The sequence below is a fragment of the Pteropus medius genome, unplaced genomic scaffold (genome assembly GCF_902729225.1).
Source record: "Pteropus medius unplaced genomic scaffold, Ma_sr-lr_union100, whole genome shotgun sequence".
In the NCBI taxonomy this organism is placed as follows: domain Eukaryota; kingdom Metazoa; phylum Chordata; class Mammalia; order Chiroptera; family Pteropodidae; genus Pteropus; species Pteropus medius.
In genome coordinates, this window is record NW_024351730.1 from 31,908,430 (window position 1) to 31,930,781 (window position 22,352).

General features: G+C 30.8%; 1 protein-coding gene across 29 annotated transcripts in view; it reads right to left on the minus strand.

The window, feature by feature from the left end:
- The window catches only part of MAPK10 (mitogen-activated protein kinase 10), a 431,719-nt gene that overhangs the window by 48,348 nt on the left and 361,019 nt on the right, over positions 1-22,352 (minus strand). For 25 of the 29 annotated variants that reach the window (XM_039845820.1, XM_039845825.1, XM_039845821.1 and 22 more), the window contains 4 exons: positions 20,015-20,073; positions 19,023-19,161; positions 18,151-18,316; positions 15,694-15,765 (listed from right to left, as the gene is read on the minus strand). In XM_039845820.1, the coding sequence (XP_039701754.1) occupies positions 15,694-15,765; positions 18,151-18,316; positions 19,023-19,161; positions 20,015-20,073 (436 nt within the window). Of the gene's footprint in view, positions 1-3,184; positions 3,240-6,519; positions 6,592-15,693; positions 15,766-18,150; positions 18,317-19,022; positions 19,162-20,014; positions 20,074-22,352 lie in introns of all 29 variants that reach the window. The other 4 variants (XM_039845799.1, XM_039845802.1, XM_039845827.1 and 1 more) reach the window with 3 other exon arrangements.

Genomic DNA, 22,352 nt, shown 5'->3' on the forward strand with positions numbered 1-22,352 from the left:
GTGTTAAGCATCATGATATAAAACTGTGGTTCCTTAACGTGAATATTTATGACATAAGGGACTTATGAAATACAGATCCCTCCACTTTCTCCTACCAATCTACAAAATTCTGAGTCCATAGATCTGAGATTATATCATACAAAAACACCAATAGGAATTGCAATCCAGATGGCTCCTGGACTATATTTTGAGAAACACCAACGTAGAATATACTAACAGTCCCTTGTGAATTACTAAACCAGATTTAAGAATAAAATACTAACATGTTTCAGGGGGTCATTCATGTGAAAATACTTCAGGGAAAGAAATATCTTAATATTTATCCCTTTTTTCCATGTCGCTTTCCTGAAAAGACCATGGGACAAATGGCACACATAGGTTATCAACAGAGGAAGAGGGATCCTGTCTATCGTCATCTAAAGAAGGATTGAAATTATGTGTTGCTATCGCCTATGGGATGCCACTCACAGAAAGTACAAAAAGTTACTCTATGTAAAGTTCAAAATATTTGACAATTTATTTTAGTAATTACTTCATATTTCTCTATGATAAAATTTTCTCTCAAAAAAAAAAAAGCTCTCATTTCTGAGGACAAGTGTAAAGATCAGGTTAGAAATATATACACATGTGACAAGAGCTCTGGATCCAGATTTTCTTAAGTTGTTTTGTTCCATTTAAAATATTTTTACTCTTTTTTTTCATTTGAAAATGTTCTTTCCTCTCAAAAGTACCTCTCAAATTCTGAAAACACAAAATATAAATAAATGATTTAATGCACAATTGTTACTATCATCCATTATAAATAGCACAGGAAGAGGAAATATAAGCCAGAACACATTCTAAACTCAAAGCTGACAATTTAAGTAAAAAGTTATTTGTTCACTGGCAACAGATTGCTAGTGGGATATTGTGAGACACAAACTATCCAAAAGCTGATATTTGAAGCATGATGTATGTGGATCTTAGTACAATCTATTTTATTTTATAAATCTATTTATTATTGTAATCTATATTTACTTACAAAGCTAAAAAATATGGAGAGACATTTCACATATAAGTAAATCCAGTAATATATCAATATGTGTCACAAGGGTAGAATATTCATGAAGCTATTGAAGGTTAATCTTTGGGGCCTGTCATTTGCATCAGCCCTCATTTTGCATTTATAATATTAATTTTTTTGTACATAATACCCTCCTCAAATTGTATGATATTCTTATCTCATGAAGGCTGGATCTGACTCTACCTGTATTTTGAAACTGGGAAGAGGCCTTAGAGATTATTCAATTTGACATTTGTATTTTATAGCTGAAAAATACCAAGTTTCTTTTAAGATTGGTAAATAAAATGATTTTAAATAAAGGAGCTAATAGAAATAGCTTCTAACACTAACAGAAATATAGAATTCTACTTAAGAGAGTTATAGTGACACTGTACTCTGTTCTGTGAGACCCTCTCTGGAAGATTACATTCATTGCTAGGTATACGATATGTAAAAGGAAGGTTTAAAAGGTACAATCAAGTTTATATGAGGTCAAGAAAACACGCCATATGAGGCATACCTAACAAAACATTTTATGTTAAAGGAAGCAGGAGACAATCCCTGTCTCCCCATCTTAGCATTTTGATCTCTCTTATCCTTCAGCTATTATCACCTTCTAATATACTGTGCCTTTATTGTAAATTTCATGTCAAGAATTTCATGATGTCATGATTTTTTTGATGATGGTTTTGTTTACTGATATATACCTGGAGACAGAAAGTACCCAGCACATAGTAGATGTTTAAAAATATCTGTTGAATTTTTATGGAGATAATGTAAAAAAATAGGGGAGAGAAAATATTTAAAGAAACAGAAGCTGAGAAATTCCAGGAATTGGAGATAGGTTAGAATTTAGGAAACACAGTGAATCCCAAGGTAGATTAAAAAAAAAAACAGAACGAAACAACAACAAAAAAACAACTCACACCTAGTCACATGGTAGAGAAGCAGCAGAAAGCCAAACACCAAGAATCCTAAATGAAATCAGAGAAAAAGAATTTATCTCCAAAGATGACTATTACACTGACAGCTAATTATTCACCAGCAATATTGGAAACAAAATGTCGGTGAAATAATATCTTTAAAATGCTGGAGGAAAATAACTGTCAATCTCAAATTCTATATCCAATTAAACTGTCTTTCAAGTAAGAGAACCCAATCAAAAACAGAATTTTATCATCAAAGACTCCCACTAAAAACTCCCAAAGGGTGTACTTGAGGAGCAAAGAAAATAATCTCAAAATAAAAGGCCAAATTGCAGAAAGTAGTAGTAAGCCAAGAAAATGATAATCATAAGAGTGAATCTAAACAAAATCTACCTGTTCTCAATAAAATATTGTTAATTTATGCAGTTAAAACAATTAGAACTAAAATTAGTGTGTGCTAAGATCCTTTTATGTACAAAAGATTTAAAATGGCTTAACTAAAATAATAACTATACAAATTGAACTATAGATTCAATACAATTCCAGTATAAATACCAATAGAAATCTTTTTTATATAAGCTAACAACTCACCTCTAAAAATTTTATGGAAGAACAATAATTCATTAATAGCTAAGATACTTCTAAAGGAGACAAAAATAGGAGAGGTATTTACCCAATTTGATATATAAGCCCATAGTATACATTTGTAGTCATTAAAAAAGGGTAGTAATGATATAGAGTTAGACAGACCAATGGAACAGAATATACAGCCCAGAATCTAACACACCTCCTCTCAACATATGGAAACTTATGACAAGGTCACCATTATATATCAGTGATGAAAGAATAAGCTAGTCAGTAAATGGAAATAGAATAAAATAAATTGAATACCTTTTCACAACATACAGAAAAATCAATTCCATGTGAACTAAAGGCTTAAATGTAAAAAAATTAGACTTTAAAACATTCACATTAAAATTATAAGAGAATATAAAGGCGTCAAAGAATTCCTAAACAAGATATAAAAATATATGAACCATAAAAAAAGAGATTGCTAAATTTCAAAATCACTATAAAATGGGGAAATAATCTAAATACAGGAGAGAAGATATTTGCAACACATGATATTGACATAGATTAGGTGTCCAATTATATGAAGTCCTACTAATCAATAAAAATATACAATAGAAAAAATTGTTTAAAAAAAACAGGATACTTTTCCAAGAGGAAAATACTAATGGCCAATAAACAAGAAAAGATGCTCAGTCTCCCTGTAATCAAGAAAAAGTAAATTAAAACTCCATTGAAATAGTATTTTATATCCAAGGGATTGGTAACAAATTTAAAAACAAATTTGACAATACCAGGAGTTGGTGAGGTTGTGAAGTAGACAGTTACATCTATATACTGCTACTTTAGAAATCAATTTGATGTTGCACAAATTAAAAATGTGCAAACCTATGAGCCTGGGCATTTATCATAAAGAAAACCTTGCCCATGTTCTCCTAGACATGTATAATCATATCATCATTGTTTATAAAAACAGAAACAAAAATTGAATATATCCCAAAGTCTATTTATAGGAGACTGGATTAGTTAATAGAATAGTCACAGACTGGAATATTATACAGCAATGAAAATGAATGAACTATTTCTAATATGTCAACATGAATAAATCTAAAAAATAAACATTAACTTAAAAAAAAAGCAAGTAACAAAATAATAATAATACAATATGTAAAACACAGTCAAGGAGATTGTGAAGACACGTATTTAGGACCATAGTGATCTCTGTGGGGAGAACAGAGAATGTGATTGGAGAGAATCACACAAAAAGATTAAAAGGCATTTATTGGTAAGATTCTATTTTTTTAACCTGTGTGGTAGTATATATGTGTTCAATTCACTAATTTTCTTCAAAAGCTATATATTTAATATTAATTCATTTGTATAAAACATATTGTAATTTTAAAGCCAAAATTCCTGCTATGATGAAATTCATAAGATCTCTCAAAATAAAATTATCTCAATAGTTGATTTCCAATTCTTCTGTAGAGAATTAAAAACATATTTGAATTGAATAAAATTCAATTAATATATACTTAAAATATATCTACTAACAAAGTAGCTATAAACATAGAATTTTGAGAGTTATATTTGGCTATCAAAATTTCTCAATTCTAAAAATAATGTGTTGTATTTTTTTAAGTATAAAAGATAAAGGATATAAGACCTTATTAATATTTTAAGTTTTGCTATTGAGTTAGTTTATATATTAAGAAGATTTGTATAGTTCATATTGCAAGAATTTTTAGAAATCATTTACTTTGAGAACGTCTTTATATAAATGAAGAAATGTTTAAAAATTGTATGAATCCTTATGATGTATTGTATAGATGTATAGTATATATATTGTATATCTCTAGCTCCATTTTAAAGGTTCTATTTAACTAATAAATTCAGATATAATTTATTACCTCCTCAGATCAGTCATTTCTAATAACAAAAAATTTTTTAAACAAATAATCTCTCTTCATTTTAAGAAGTTAACTTTATAATATTCAATGTTCATAAATTGTTTGTTTGCGAAAGACTGATTTAAACTTTAACCAACATGCTTGAAATCATTGAAAGACCACACCCTACACTCCGCGGAGACACTTTAGAAAATAATTCTTATTCACTCTTCAGGAAATTTACAAATGTATCCCCATATAAGAGCTCCAGAAATAACTCAATATCACATATCAAGCTCAGGCATTGAAAGGGCATCTAATATAATACATTAACATTAGCAACTGCCTAAAGCTTTACTTATAAGGGATTTTGATACCCAAACGAAAAATTGGTACCCAAGTAACTTCTCCCAATAAATGAATTCTAAGAAATGTTAATCCATATTTAATAACTCAGTTGTAGAAATCTGAAATGATTTTCTTTAACATAAAATGTAAGAGTACTGAAAATCGACCATTTTAATTTACAGAGGGCAAATATTCATTTCGGTTATCAGTTATTCAACCACAATGCACTGCTGAAAAATCAAGAGTACAAAGTTAACATTGAGCTTATTTTCATCAAATGTCTAAAATGAGCCAAAATTTAAGAACTGTTTCATATTCCATGTTCAAAGACCAAACTCGAGTTTATAATTTGTTGGTAATCAAAGAAAGGCTGTTTTTAAGAAGTCTGAGGGAATTTAGCTTTTTTAACAAGTCAACATACTTCTAAATAATATTAACATTAACATGAATGTGGTAAATTTTTAGATATTATTTAATAAAGTGTAAACATAGAAGACTAAACTGCAATATAGACACATTTTAAAAAATAAATGTGTCTTATAAGAGTAGAAAAAAGTTTTTAGCAAGAATAGAAATAAAAACAGTGCAGCTTTATTTTTAACTAAATAAAATATTTTAGCTTAAGTTCTTTCATTTGACAAATATCAATTGAGTGCCTAACTCAATCATTCCCTAAACTGGTCCTTTAATACATACAGAGAATATGTGTTTAAAACTCTATGTAAATCCACATTTGTAACATATATATATGCACATATATAACCATATATGTCATATATCAATCCTCAAAGCAAAAGGCTAATTATAATATGGTTAGGATACACTGCATTAGTAACTAGATTTACTTTAATTACATATTAAAACCTCATTATTATAGGTTCAGTTTTAGTTTTGAATTATGATCATTTAAGCAGAGATTTTATTTTTAGTATGATGAGGACATAATATTTTCATAAACGACTGAGTATAGAATATTTAACAAACAAAGAAATGTTATTATGCACCCATATACTAATCACATGGTATCCATATCTATTTAATACTTCAGAGCCTCTGGAATCTTTACTTGCTAATTATTTGCTGCCTAAGAGGAGGCATAAATTTATTTCTTCAGATATTTTATATAATTATTATTAATTAATGAGGTTTTAATTATTGTACTTGTTAATAATGTGGAGAAAATAATAAGAATTGGAGCAATTATTTCTATAAATTAAGTGAATGAGAAAAAGAATTTTAGAAGAGGTTGAGCAATTTAAAAATAAAATTCATATGCATGTTCTCTGAATATGTTAAACCAATTGTATTTGTGGATGAACATAAATCTAACTGATTAGAATTCTATGTCAAGTGAATATTCTTATGATGTAAAAAGCATAAATCTTCAGTCTTAAAATTGAAATATTTGGTCATTTATTATCTAGCTATGAATAGAAATTAATTTTGAAATATCTACAACAAAAAGCAATAAAGAAGAGCATATCACTATAATTAGTTTCATAGGAATGAATTAAAGCAGACCTTTTGATACCATGCTGAATGTTTCATTTTTGATACTGTAATATCCATGTAAGATCTTCCTAAGAGACAGTTATTCTACCATGATGCCAGCTGTAAACATTTGACATTGGAGACTCATAGAACCCCTCTAAGAGATGTGAATGCATACCATCAGCAAGATTATATTTTTGACCAAAGGAAATTGAGAATGACACCCATAGAGACCACTGGCTGCTAAGAAGGATACGATCAGTGCCAGGAAACAGCACTGCACCTTTTATCATTTCTCCCATGATGCACCCTACTGACCACATGTCAACTGAAAACAAAAATGACATGAAGATAAACAAGAAGACAGGAATAGAAGAGCAAATAAATGAAACCACTTGGCTACCCATGCCATAGAGCAATGGTCTGACCTTTCGCTGACTGGATGAGAGGCCAATTTTATGATCATTAGTGTTTTAAAACAGTGAAATGGGAGAGAAAACAAGAATGTCAGGACCCTTTCTGCTAAGTAACAACACTGCTCAATGTTGCCCAATGTATGATGAATACTACTTTGCAATTATAATTCAATGATTAATTTAGTTTCTGATTTAAAAGGTCTAATTTACATTTATCTACTAGAATCCTACTGATTTGTATTGTAAATTATTGTAGATTGTTTTAATATGGGAAACATGTAAATCAGTTCATTTTTTATTCTTTTGTGTACCATATTTGGGAGTGGGGGAAAGAAAGAAAAGCTGCCAGTAACTTCAAAAGAAAGGATTTCTTTTATAAAACACATTTATTCTTATTTATAAATGTGAATAAATTTCCAGAAGTGAATGCCAGTTCAAGAATAAATGTTTTGGAATATGCTGGCTCAGTTTCATTGATTCCCATCAAAGGAGCAAGTTTCTAAATAGGAAGCCTTGGCTTATTTTTATAGATGTGGTTGCTTTATAACGGTAAGAAATGCTGGCTTTCAAAAAGGGATGGTTCAACAAGAGATAATCAACATGACTAGAGAGCTGACACTTATTCTGAAATTGTGAATGAAAAAGAAACACTAAAATTTAAGGTGAAATTATGATGGTCTCTCTGCTGTTGCCAGTTATCATCCAGAACTTAAAACCAGGAAGCTAGAGCAGAGGATTCACAGGGAGGGGCAAAATGGGGAAAGGAGAAGCAAAAAAGTGAAATCTTGCTCTTTAACTATTGTTGGTTACTCACATGTTCCTCTTGAAGTCAGAAAGAGAAACAGGTCATTCTTGTGGGAGGGTGGGGAATAAGGGATGTAGAAGGTAGAACAAATAGTTGAAAAGGCATTAAGATAGTAGCCACTATAATTTGCTCCACTTACTCTTCAAATTACATCTTGTAATTTGGCAGTAACCTTAAAGTATTCCTCATGAGATTCTTTCCAATATGAAAATCTCACTCAGATTAAACTCAAAGTTTCCATAGTTTGACTTAACACCTAAACAGAGTGATCACTGCAAAGGAATGGTTACAGCTTTAAAGGTGATAAGCATACCAGAGAAGCAAATTGGTTTTGCTTCCGTTTTAGGAAAGCAGTAACATGCAGAAATATCAGGGAAAGATAGAGCAAACAGTTGTGCATCCTTTATTATTAATGCATTTGTAATTCCAGATAATATCTGTCTCAAAAGAGGTTGGTATTATGAGAATTTTTGATTAAAAGAAAAAAAAAGATCTCCAAAAATGTATTTATTTTTGAATTGCAAGTATTCTTATCGTACTGTCCAAAGTTATCGGTCTGACTAAGTTGCTTATAACAGTGTATCTATTTTTTATAGATATTGGAAAAGAGACACAAAAAAATATAGAGAGATAAAAACTCAACAAGCAGTGTTTTATCTTGCCTGTTATCTATTCAAACATTTGAGGAAAAGCTGTTTCTGCCACAAACCTATCGGGGACTTTTTAAACATTTATTCTTATTTTTTATTTAATAACCAAAAATAGACTTAATAGATCACAAAGCTTTGCATAAAAATCATGCAGAGATATAAACTCTACATCTGAACTACTGATGAATATATGTTGAATTTCGTTTTCTTTATTTTAATGAATCTTTCCAAGGTGATAATACTGTGGAAACCTTTCCAATCCTCGTTTAACTTGATTCACTATCCACTATTTCTATAGATAATCCATGCTTATGCCACCTAAGTGTTTCAAAGCCTTATTCCTGAAAATGGCAAACTTGGTCATTATGTATTACAAAAGTGAAATATATGCACGTGAATTTACATGGATTTTTATATACTCAAGACAGGATTATTTCTCAAAATAAAGCTATTGTACCAGATTTTATGAATTAGTCATCACAACTAAAACAAGAAATAGGTAATAAAAGAATGATATTTTATCTTACTGGGACAGGAAGCTTACTGGGGTGGTGGTAAGCCTTCCCTCAACTAATATATAATCTGCTTTTCAGAGTAACTGAATTATTTTATACAATTTAAAAAATGTTTCAATGAATATTGACTGTACATAAATCTTAGAAGATATTACTAAATTCAATCACTGTTGGAAACTGGATTTTGATGTTTTCTAGACAGTCTGACACAGTGTTTTGGTCTCCATAAGAGTTTTGTATACTAATGCTACCCAGGTAGAATTCTGGTTGCTTTTATGATTCTCATTTATTGCATTCAGTGTCCCCATAGGCAGAAAGTATATTCATTTGCAATTTTAACACTCAGAAACTAAGTCACTTTCCTTAAAACAAAAGCTAAGTGAGTTGTGGTGTTACCAATATATGGTTTTTAATTTTCTAAGTGAGAAAATCTCGAGTGTGGTATCATCTGTTAGGCATTAGATTATAGTAAATTATCTTTTCTATTTCTAGCCAAGAGATAAAAATAATATAATGTAGGCCCTGGCAAGTTAAATTTAAATAAAGCACTCACTATACTGCTACTTTCACATTCTGTGTAATGGCTTGGATGCTAATCCACAATGAAACATTTTTGGACTCTGTGAGCTTCAATCCAGCAACCTGGCAAATATTTCAGTGGTTCTGGCAACATGACTTTGAGACTACACTGCTTTTCTCCTTAACCTAACTAAATTCTTAATTTAGTTTAGGATTCAGACAATGTGCTTTGATACATTTTCTTTTATTGGATACTTCTAAGTATAATAGCAAAATTATTATAGTTTTTTAAAATGAGAACTCCGTTTCTTTGTATAGTTGATGTTCAAAATTTATAAATTTAATTAGGTGTTTAACAAAAGCACATTGTTTTAAACTTCAGTGCAAAACAAAATTGTAAAAGACTACTGATAAATATAAACAAACTGAGAAGGTACATATTTTATACATATGAATCTAAGTAAAAACAATTAACAATATTTGTGAATCACAATGCTAAATATTCTAATGCCAGGAAATCAGAGGAAGATTTTTTCCTTGAGTCTGTCTACCTACTCAACCTGCTTTTCTTTGTAACTTCTATGTCATCATATTATTCATTTTAACCTTTATTTAAAAGACCTCATATTTTTATTTGCTTTTTTATTAAACAGAAAAATCTGATGAAAGTTATAATAAAGGGGAAAATTTCTAGGTTTATATTGTTATAAATAAAGTTATAGACTAATAAACTTGCAAACTACCTTACCATAAAAACAATTAAATAATATGTTTACTGCACCAAAATATTTTAAATTATCATCTTTCAAAATCCATGTAATTTTGAAGTGTACAAAAAGAAGTAATTTAAAGAAATCCTAATGTTGAAAAAATGTCTTTTTTTAAGCTTTTCATATTCTAATCAACAAACAGTAAATACTGGCTCTGAATATCTCACATTATCACCAAATTAAATACAAGCTTCCTGAAAATGCATGTAAATATCCTTATTTCATCCTGTGCATCAGCTTGCAGACATGCTTTAGTAAATAGAAAACTATTCATTTTTTCCTTTCTTTCACTGTTGTCTAATTAATATAACATATAATTTGGTTTCTTGTCATCTGAGAGAGTATTTTTTTATTCTAGGTGGACCTTTAGTTATTTTTATTTTTTATAGTTTATCTAATTCATTTTGAAGGTTATTTGGGCTAAGTTCCCCCAACTATAACATAAAAATTGGAGTTCCTTATCTTTGAAGGTATTTACAAGTGCGTATATGTTTGTAAACATCTAATGTTTTATGTGTATAAAATGACTATCATCACAGCAATTCTGTAAGATAGGCAAAGGAGGTATTTTATAAAATAAAGTTTAGGAGATGTCACATGACTAAAGTAAATAGGATCAAAAGCCAGTTCTTGGAGCCCTATTCCAATATGTGCTCAAGACTTATTTGACTGCTGAAGGGAGAGAGTCCCACAGTATGTATCACCATTCAGGAACTCTGTCCTAAGAGCTAAATGAACCAACAGCAGTTTAAATGGAATATTACAGCAATGACTAAGGAATGCATTTTATTGTTTGTAGTTTCTCACCACGCCCTGAATATTTCACTTCATTTTTAAAGATTGCTCAGTAATCTACCTACAGAACTGTAGAGGGACAGGAAAAAACAACATGCTTTTAAACCTTCTACATACATTTCCAACAGACAGGAAACTTCTGGGGCCCCGGCAGTTCTAGTGAAGTTTTGTGCATGATAGCATTCAGTAGATTCCTCTCCAAGGCATCAAGGGGTCGAGGTCCAGCTCCTCAATTTCTTGCCTTTTATTTCTCCTCAGAAGCCCATGCTCTGGGTCCTCCCTCACTTTCTGCCTCCTGGCTGTATAACTCACCAAACAACTTTTAGGACCTTTATGCCTTCCTCTGCCCTCTAGTGGACTCTGGTCTATTACTGTAAACACCTTGGAGAAGGGATTTCCTTCTTATATCTATGACTTCCATCCATCTTTTCGGATCCCCACAAAATCTCCAACTCTCATTCTAGTGATTCCTGTCTCACTCAGATTTCCTCAAAATAGTAATAATGGAGAAGAGTAGTAAGCAAATTAATGGTGAAAATATATTCTTTTAAATAAATGCAAAGAAATAATAAATGAATAATCTTTTTTTATGTTTATGATTATCTGCAATTTGCTTGGTGTGAAAGAATGATCACTGGATTTTTACATCCCAATTTTATTTAAAGCCCTAAATTATGTTTTGTTTGAAAGAACCCTGAGTTACCCTAATATTAGGAAACAGACTCAAATTATAGCAAGGTATTAGTTGCAAAAGTTTATTAGGAAGTAAGCACAGTTATTTCAAGGAGGTAAAAAGGATTACGAACATTTGTCTGCACTAAATGAATATTATAATCCACCATCTCCAATTTTTGTGTATTTTACTTTAAATATTCCTAATTTCCATGTTCAAGTTTAGAAAAGATATGACATTCAATTACTTTGTAAATAAATAAATAAATATGAATATTTATTTATTTAGCTAATTCTTTAAATAGTATTTACTTCTTCAAATATGTTTTGAAAAATCATTTGCCTCTTCCTTAACAACGTGGCTCCTTGGTGAGGTTATATGTATATATTCTTTTAATTCTAACTGAAATTTCTTGTATCTTCAGAGGGAAAGGCAAGAGGGGGGCATTTTAGCAGTGCAATTGTCAGTGCTAATTAGAGATAATATACTTGAGGCATAGAAGTTTCAAATGAATACACTGTGTCTGTCTTTAACATCACCCAGGTCCAGAGCATGCCATCCAAAAACTCTAAATAAAGGGACTATTACGAGCCTCGTTCAAAGAAGGTGCTGCCACTTGAAGTAGAATGGAAAAACAATAAAGTAGAAAGAGTGTGTCTATAAGAAGCAAGTTTAAGGAAAGAACTCATGAAAACTATACTGGTAGTATATGAATGAGCCTTCAGTAATCAAGAATATGGCATGCCTAGGTTGGAGTTCGAAGTGGGTGAAAGGAGTGACTAGATAGTCCTAAAAAAAAGTCAACAAAACCTTCTAAGAAACCATCACAAAACTGCTTTATTGTAAGTCCTTATTAAAAGAAAAAAATCTGAATGAAATGTAAAGTCACTGACACCTCATATGATCTTTGGGTTATATAAAGAAAATAATGGGCCTGGTATATCTATTGCTCTCTAACTTGAATTCATCATAGGTCTAAGACATTTTAGCTATACTGCATATTTTGTCAACATATATACTATGAAACAGGTTTTAATCATAACAGTATAACGAAAATTGAGTGTATAACAGTGTATGTTCGTATCATTTTAAAAAACTATGTAATAAAAATTAAATATTTTATAAATGTCTCTTTGGATATTAAAAGATTAGCAAACTAGTTAACGGAAAAAGCAAATATGAATATTTATTTACTTATTTATTTAGCCAATACTTTAACTTACTAATCAAAAAACTACCCTGTGATATCATCTGGATCATATCTTGATAGCCAAGAAACCCACGCAATGTTTCTCAAATGCAAAGACAGTTTTAAGTGAAAAAGTGGCTAACACTTTAAGTTATCCATGACAATTTCATAAGATATCTTGATTTGTCAAGATGTTTTACTACTTTTGCTTAAGATGCAGATTAAGAAAGGGAACACTAAAAAGTTCTGTCGATTATGATGATAGAGTATCATCACACCATTTTTTAGCTTCAGAGAAATTCTATATAAATTACTCTGAATAATTCTAAGTGAAAGTCAAGAGAACCTATGATTAATTTTCTTTTTAAGTCTCTGAAAATCTTAGAGGTAGTCATGGTTATCAATTTGCATATACTAAACTTTGAAATTACTTCCAATAAATGATAGAATCCTTTAGATCTCAATATATTAGCATGATTCTTCTCCATATACACAACCTCCATTGGCACCTCAACTGTGTCTGGTCATCACGGTTTAGTGAGGTTAGTTCAGTGCTCTGGTCTCTTGATTCAGGAGGAAGCTCTACTCATAAAATGGTAATAATTTCATGCAAAGGTTAAGAAAACAATTCCACTCAAAAAAACAGAATATGTTGTCCATTGTTTAATGGGGATTTCTATGGGTTCATTTATTTTTAAAATATAGCCATGACTTAAGACATTAAATTATAATTTTACTTATAGGTAAAATGAACTAAGGATTTAAATTCAAATAGAACATTTTCAATGAGATGGCAGTTCTAATTCATTTCATCTGGAAATTATTTACTCATATTTAAGTAGAGTTTAACTTAAGCAAGATGTTTTCTACTATAAATGTCTTTATGTAATTTCCCTGTTTACTCTTTCGGTCCTCATTCAGCATCATTATCATAAATGGCACTAGGCTATCAAAGACTGATATTCTACATAATCATCACATGAGACAAAAGAATTCAGAATGCAAACCCTTATAACAATCTAAATTTACTGTCATAGGATTTATTCAATTTCTAGTACTAAACTTATCAAAAATATATATTTTATGCATTGATTTTTGCACAATTTAAGTTACAAACATTTTTCTAAAACATAAGCTAGAATAAATGGGAAAAAAAGACTTTGAAGAGAACAATCTGTGGAAGAATGTGGAATTATCAATGTGGTGTTATTATCTTTGCTTGTTTTTCTGAAGAATTATTTTGGGTTAAAAATGTTTTGATTTTTCCTCATTTTTTGGCTTTTAAATTTAATATTGTTAAAATAAATGAAAAGCAACCCTGATAAATGTCTGAAGAGCTAAATTAGATTGCAGAGAACCATGAAAATCAAACAACCTGTAAGAACAATGTCACATGGAAATGAGATATTTTGTGACATTTTGTCTTTCACTAACAATGCATTATAGAGATGTGGCTATTCGCTTTAAGAACTGATTGAGAATTTCCTTTTTGGGAGAGTGGGTTTGAAAAGTATTATATCCTTAAGACAAATGAACAAAGGAAAAAAAAACACTTTTTAATGAAATTAGTACATTTAAATATGAATGAATTACGATATTGTTCAAATCAACTACATTGGATATATAACTAATCCTCAAAATACAAATAGTAAATATAAAGTAAAATGAAAGTAAAATAAAGTATCTTAATACATAATCAATATATAAATTATTAAGATATTTTACGTTTTCTTTTTATAGCTTCAATATCTAGTACACATTTTGCACATATAACGCCTCTCAATTCAGAATAGCCATAATTTCAATTGCTGAATGCTACATGTTGCTAGTGGCTACATATTAGACAGTATAGTTTTAGAAAATGTCATTACTCTTCCACTATTCTGGAATTTAGAGAATATCTTGTTAATATCCAGAAGAATGAATAAACGCCCACATAAATGTGTGCTCATTGTGGTATTAAGTACTTACTGTTTGGTTTTCTTTTATATAGGCCTTTTCTTCTACTTTACATCTATTAAATAATAATCATAATCCTTCTTATATAATAAAAGAGTTCCTTAATAGAGCTTTCTTATTAATCATATATAATATTTAATGGAATTATGGACCACAGTTTTATTGCCAATTTCCAAAAACGTCATATGTAGTGAAGACACTGGACTCAGTCTTGCATTATCATTGTTAAAATTATCCATAATTGTAGTACTTAGATTTCAGTACTGTGTATTGGCCAAGTATTTCTGTATTTATAAAAGTATATTTTCTATTACCACATAAGCTTTATTATCTATATACTACAATGATAAATATGTGCCTTTGTTAGAAAGTAAGCTTTTGGTCATTTCAGAAATATACCAGCTCATTTAACAATTCCAAATCATAGATATCACTCAGGAATTTCTGATGGAATCTAGTACAGGATTCAGTGGTAGAATTCAAATCAACACTGCTGTTTAAAATTCTAAATTTTGTTGGAAAAGCAATTATCTATGTTTAAGTCACATCTCCAAGTCAAGTGAGGGAAGCCTATTTTAAACCCACCAAACATCTGGCAATTTGAATAATAATTAAGATTTTTAAATGTGGAAGTGCATGTTTTAAGGAGAAAATGCTACATAGACCTATTTAAGACTGAACATAGTGTCAGGAATAATTCAAATCAATGAAGCTGTAAACAAAAGCTTAAGACGTCAGCAAGGAGAGAAATTATTATTCCTAAATGTTCTAGAAGCACAAAATAGTTTTAGAAAGCAGATGGAAAATACTTGCAAGTAGTGACTTTTTCTCTAGTGATAAAAATAAATATATTTTTAATCATGTGAGATTTGGTGGCCTCTCATTGATGAAAAAAATAGCTTTGCTACTTTAAATTATAGAAAAGAAAATAATTTAAGGAAAAAAAAGCCCATTGAAATTTAATTGGTAAGTAGTCTTCAGTACTGGTCAGATTATAAAAATTATCACTTTTTAAAAAAATCAGTTACACCACTTACCCAACTTTTTGCTTCTATCTTTACTCTCCTGGTAAAACCATTATGTGTTTAAAGGGAGATAGAACAAAACAGGTAAAGCTGCAGCAAAAGGTACAAGGATACAGTCCCTTCCTGGAAAGAGGATTTTGTGGCGAACCATTTCTCCCATAATGCATCCCACAGACCATATATCCACTAGAACAGGAGAGAGGGAAGTGAAGAAAAGGGAGGAAAGTAAAGTTAACTAAGATAATTGATCTCTGAAGGAGAAGGAAAAAGAACAGTTTGATTAGAAGGTACAATTTTGTTTCCCACCAAAAGTTGTTCAAAACTGTGCATTAAAATCAGCACTATAATATTACAGAAACAATGTCTAGTGTGAGAACTCAAATTAATTTTAAAAAACTACTTTATGGGTGCCTTAGATTGCCTCATTAGTGCCAGGAAGTGGTGACATGGAAAAGCAGCAGCTAAACCAAAAGTGTCTTAATCAACCCGCACATGTAGCTGTTTCCATTTTCTCTTCGATTCAGTTACGTGGAGTAGGGCAACAAAAGACCACCTTTTTGTTTGGTTATTTTTTGGTTTTGGTACCTGCAACCAAATCCAAGAAACTAAGAAATGGCTGAAATCATACTTTAAAGGCAGAAGGATTAGAATCCCTAGTATTCAGGACTTAGTTTTTCCTTCAGAAGTAATCCTGGTAAATAAATATTAGTTTTAGTTTCTATTAGAAATATTTCAAGAAAAAAACATATATGATTAATTAGCACATGTATAAAAGAGTCATCTGGAAGTAAAGCGAAAAAAAATATTAAAGGTGTTAAAAAATGTTACGTACATGGATTTATTTCTCAGTTATACTTGTTAACAAACATGCTTCACCTTCTCTAACCAATCTTTTCCCTCTTCCGAATGGCTTTTTAGTAAGGACAAAGGGAACTTCGAGGCAAAAACATTAGGCCAAAATGCTCCTTGGGGAAGAAAGGCAGGGTTAGGTGCATAGGTTAGGTGGGCATGCCTGATGTTGGAGCAAGCGAGTTTTTCTGCATGATAACCTTCTTCCCATACGTAAGTGGGAGGACAGCACAAGAGTGCTTGGTATGGCTTTGTCATGGATCTAGAGATGCCAAAAAACTAAGACAGTATCTTGCAATCCTTTGTAGTGAGGAAAGGAAAAGCGATAAAATTATATGCCATTTCTGCAGCAAAGATCTGAAAAGCCATAAAAGGCAAATTCAGATCCCCAAACCCTTGTATAGCCCTGATTTCTTGAATTTGTAAATTGGTTCCCCTTTGATTTTTAAAAAATAACTTGTGAAGAATGTATACAAATATCTTCTTTTCCAAATAAGTTAGATGTGATACTGCCTTAGAAAATGGGCTAGATGTGTCTAGCCCCAAGTCAAAAGGTAACAGAATTTTGCCATTGTCCACCATAGTGATTCTGATCTTCCCAAGAGTTGACTTTTCCTCTTCCTCTACACAAATTCACAAAAGTATTGCCTCTCTTCTAATCTGGAAGTACTCAAAGACATTTTTTAAAATTTGGTGGCCAGGAAATTTTCATAAAAGTACCTTGTAACAGCTGCCCATAAAAATACACTGATAATTATTTTTATAGAACTTATAAAAACAGACTGTTAGGACTAAATATAATAAAATATAAAAATAAATATGAAAGGTACACCGAGTACATATAACAATCCTAATTTAAAACTATTTTAATTCCTAAATATATTGCATATGTTTTTTAATATGCTGTATTACTCTTTGGAGTTTTTTTTTTCAAAATAATTTATTGCAATGCTTTCTATAGGCATTTTATAAATCCTTTATTTTAATCAATAAAATCAAATTGTAATACATTTTGAAAATTCTTTCTATCTTTTCCTTTAAAGTGTTCATTAATACTAGATTTTCTTTATGAAAGCAGTAATATAAAATATTTTTCTCTCTGTGTGGTTTTTGGAATTTATAAAAATTTTCTAGGCAATCACTATCCTAAATATTAATCGTAGAGCAGTTTAAAGTATTAAAGAAACTCTTATCCAACTTGAACAATTTGGATTATTCTAAATTGACTATTCATTGTGCATTTGTGATATTCCCGTTCCAAAGATTTGTCGTGTATTTTTGTTTACCTTTTCCTATGACCAGAGCCATCTCTCTAATATATGACATAGAACCAAATAGTTAAATGCAATAGACAGATTTCTTCCTGTTTTCATACTCACTTTGAGCTGAGCTGCAACCCAAATAGCAATTTTTCTCAGTATCTACAGCATGTGCACTCATTAGTATCCACTTGACTGTCTAATCAGACTCCATTTACAATTCTTTTTAGCTATTACATTTTAGTGTTCTTTTAGTAAAGCTTACTTCTCAGAAACATCCTTCACACTTTTAATGAGTAATTCTTTTTAGTATTTAAAAATCAAAAACTTCTAAATATGAAGGCTGGCAGCCCTGTTTAAAAAAAAAATCATATACATGAAAGAGAACATTACGTTTAGCTATCTGAAACATGTACTCATTTTCTTCCCGGTCTCCATGGCTGCTACTCAGAGGCATCCCTACCGTTCTCCTTGTAGCCCATTCCCAAGATGACCTCGGGGGCTCTGTAATAACGTGTCACCACATAAGGAGTCATCATGAAGCTTGTGCCTGCCGTCCTGGCCAGTCCAAAGTCGAGGATTTTCAATGTACAATCAGACTTGACTACAATGTTACTTGGTTTTAAATCCTGATAATAGGAACAAAAGAAAAAATGAAAAGCCAGCATCATATGGAACATGTGATTTCTATCTACTCAATCAATGTGGCAGTCTTACAATAACACTGATGCTCACCCCACGTACTGCAGAGCCCTACATAAAGCAGATGATTACTACCCCAAATGAGTTTATGATTAGCTTTTAGATTTTTTTCTAATATCCTCAGAAACTTTTTTTAAACCTAGAAGAGAATTGTACTATCATTTTTATAATTTAGGCTCATCTTGGGAAGAGGTTTTAGAAAAAATACATATCATTTATTGTCATCTGTTAGCTTTCTCTTTATGGAAACATAAACCTTTCAGCTTATATGTCATTTCTAGGCCTGACAGGAGAGCAGATCAGGATAGCTGTCTTGATGCTGTCAGAAACAAATCATGTAAATGAACTGTCTTATTTCAACTGCACATATGACCTCTGCCAATCAAGGGGCTAGAAAATATAAGCCTTCTCAGAGGCTGACTCTCAATGTGCTGAAATAAAATGTTAAACAAAAATCAACTACACTATTAAAGTTTCCTTCTACATATAGTGAGCTACGTGCTAATTCTAACATAAAAGAAATGAAAAAGGACAGTATATTTAACCAAGCTCCCTACATAAAGAAAATTATCTACAGTTGCTTTTTCTTCTCCAAAAACATCTTAATTATAATTCAGAAGTAGGTGTTCTTACCCTGTGAATAATTCCAGCAGAGTGGAGGTGCTTGATGCCACACAACATTTGGTATAGGAGGTAAGACATTCGCTCATGGTCTAATTCCATCTGAATCACCTGACACAAGTTGGCATCCATCAGTTCCATTACTAAGTAACTGGAAGGTAAATCCACAATTTAGTTCCAGATCACAAGACCCATCAAGTCCTTCAAACAAATGAGAATCCTCTCCTAAATCTGTAGTCGTCTGAATTCTCTAGCTCTACATTTGACTGAATTAAGACTGTGAAAAACTTCCAAGTTTTGCATGCATGTTAGCAAGGGTAACTCTACTGCAAGTTTGCTAACAGAAGAAGCATTTATTAATGTGTGGTTTCTACCCATCTATTTTTCTACCTTCATATTGTTCTCACTTTTCCTTGAATTTCCTGAACTCTTTTCTATTATGATTACAAAAAAATATATTCAGAATAGCTTCTTCCATTAAATACAATGCTTCTGTGTTAAATAAGAAATGTATCTGTGTTAAACATGCAATGTATCTGTGCCTGGATTTACTTCCTCTCTTTCTATTGTCACTATACTTATAGGTAGATTCTTTTTATGCAAAATCAAAGGCACTACAAAAATACAAGTAAAGCTTAAAGATAATTTTTATCATGTCTCTCTTAATGTTTTTCAAAATAAGTTGACTCATTCTAGAAAGTTCACAGAATCAATTAATAATAGATAGATACATAATACATAATGAGCCTTCCCTGATTGAACCAAGAACATGGAATAACAAAGCACAAGGAGCCAAAAGGCCAGAAAGAAGCAGAAGCATCTTTCCAGGAAGTAACACCATAAACAGGATCTTCTGTCCTCTCACTGGATCCCTTTCATTTGTTGCCAACCTCTTAAGTCTCTTTGATCTCTACAAGGGATTTTATCCATTTGATTTTTTGTCATTTTCCCTTGAGTTATTTGAGAGCTATGCTCTCCCTTCCTTCATGAATTTTGTTACTTACACATCTTGGAACTCCTCCAGCGTTTTCTGGGGTGTGAAGACATTTAATAAACTAATAATCTGGAAAATAGACAGAGGAAGGAGAGAAAGAAAAACGGAGAGAAAGAATTACTTAATAAGCACATTTAAAATAACATTTTTTTTTCCCAACTCAAAGTCGCACACTAGTGCTATAACAGAAATAAAAAAAGTTGAAATATTTCTAGAACTGTCTCACAGAACATAGGAAAATGTACGCAGAACAGATATATGATCTATCTTCAGGTTAAAATGAAATTAAAAAGCTTAAATTCTTAGGCAAAAAGAAGAGTCAGAGAAGATACATAATTGTGATATTGCTTTAAAGTTTGGTTCTCCTTGGTAAAATATGGAGCTGAAGGCAATCAAACAAACAAACAAAAAAAAGAAAAAGAGGAGGAAAGCCATGTAAGAAAAGTGAGAGCAGTGAGACACCCAACAAGACTTAGCAAAGCCATGTTTTTCCTTCAAATGAACAAGGTAGAGTTCTAATTCGAGGTGGTGCTTTAATTCAAGGTAGTCCTTTAAATCAGTTTACCTTCTAGCTTAAGTAAATTTCAAAAAAAAAAATCTTTGTCACATTTCCAAATAGATTGCATACATAAATAACTCAAAATGTTCTTTCAGCTAAATATTCTGTACTAATGTGCCAAAGGGAAATAAAAATAAATAATATAGATAACAATCTTCTACTCACAGGATAGATACAATGATTTCACAAAAATTGGGTAAGTACAAATTTAAGCTTTATACATCTTTAAATCATCAATTAATGAATTTCAATAAACTTCATAAGTGGTACAGAAACATATGAAGTAATAAAAATAAAACAAAATTATTTTAAACATTTGAGAAAAGCAGTCAATTCTAAGGAATGCTTTTAGGCCTTGAGCAGTTTTCATTTGTTGAAGAATTATTAAGAAAAAAAAATCATAGTGTATATATATATATATATATATATATATATATATACACACACACTATGATTTGTATATATATGTGTATATATTTGTGGCAATAGTTATATCAAAAAACCCAAGATTATCTTTTCTAAAGTGAACTTGCAATACAGAATATGCATATAGAAATAAAATTGTCTCAAACATTCTCTAAAACTTGTGATTAAAGTAAATTGTTACTCTGTATGTTTAATTACAGTGTTGTAAAATGTGTGGTACATTTCTCACTAAACATATACAGTGAGTCTGTTTTTCTAGTACTTTATCTGTCTTGCAAAATAATTCATTTTTTAATGTTTGTTCAAATAAAAACATCAAAAACTGTGCACAGGACACACACATATACAACAAACACACAACCCTTAAAGATGGACAAATGCTAACCTTTATCACCTGGTGAATAAGCAATCTAGGTAATCTAAATTAATCTAGAAAATAGCATTACAATTCTAAATAAATCAAGATACATTATTTTAAAAGGTAAATTTCCCACTATACATCGTTATTTTCCCTTTCCTATGACCTTTTTGTTTTTTAATCTCCTTCACCTTCTTTGATTTCCCTTTGAGGATTTTTCTTTTGTTCTTATCTTTCTCCCTTATAAATTCTAATTTCTACAATAAGCAATTTAAAATCTTGTCTTTAGAAACAGATCATCGCAGGTATTTCCCTTTTAGTTGAACAGTTTCCAGGCATCTGATTCAATGCCTTTATTCCAGCATCTTAAAATGCACAGATGTGAATCAATGGTTGTCACGGTCACACCAGCTACCACTTCCTAGAATTAAGTATTCATTTTCTAAATGGATTTTCTTCTCTGTTATTAAAGATTTATTTAGGATTACTTCACTGTTTCATTTTACTTGCCTCAGCATTAACAGAGTTCTGCATTCTAACTGCTTTTACTTAATATTACACGTACTAAAGTGAGATTTACATTTGGTTGTAAGTGAACTTCCCTTCTGTTATCAAGTTCCAGAAATATATTTCCATAAACTTATACACACACACACACACACACACACACACACATCAGGGGAGCGGGTAAGGCATCATTTACAAATTATCATTTCAATTGGAGCTCCCCTTTAGATATCATAAATGTGAATTTTCACATTTCACATAAATGTGAAACCCCTATTAAGAACAGGAAGCATGAGTCCCTCAAATTCCCAAGTAAGTGGGACTTTCTTCACAATGTATTTATGGTATTATAAGTGCTGAAAGGAGGATTAGGGAAAATATAAATATATGAAAACACAAACTATCAAAACTTTCCATACATTGGTTTCATTGCCTATATCCATCCATCTTCCATTGCCCAGGATATTTCTCATCCTCTTTATTATCACAAAAATAGAT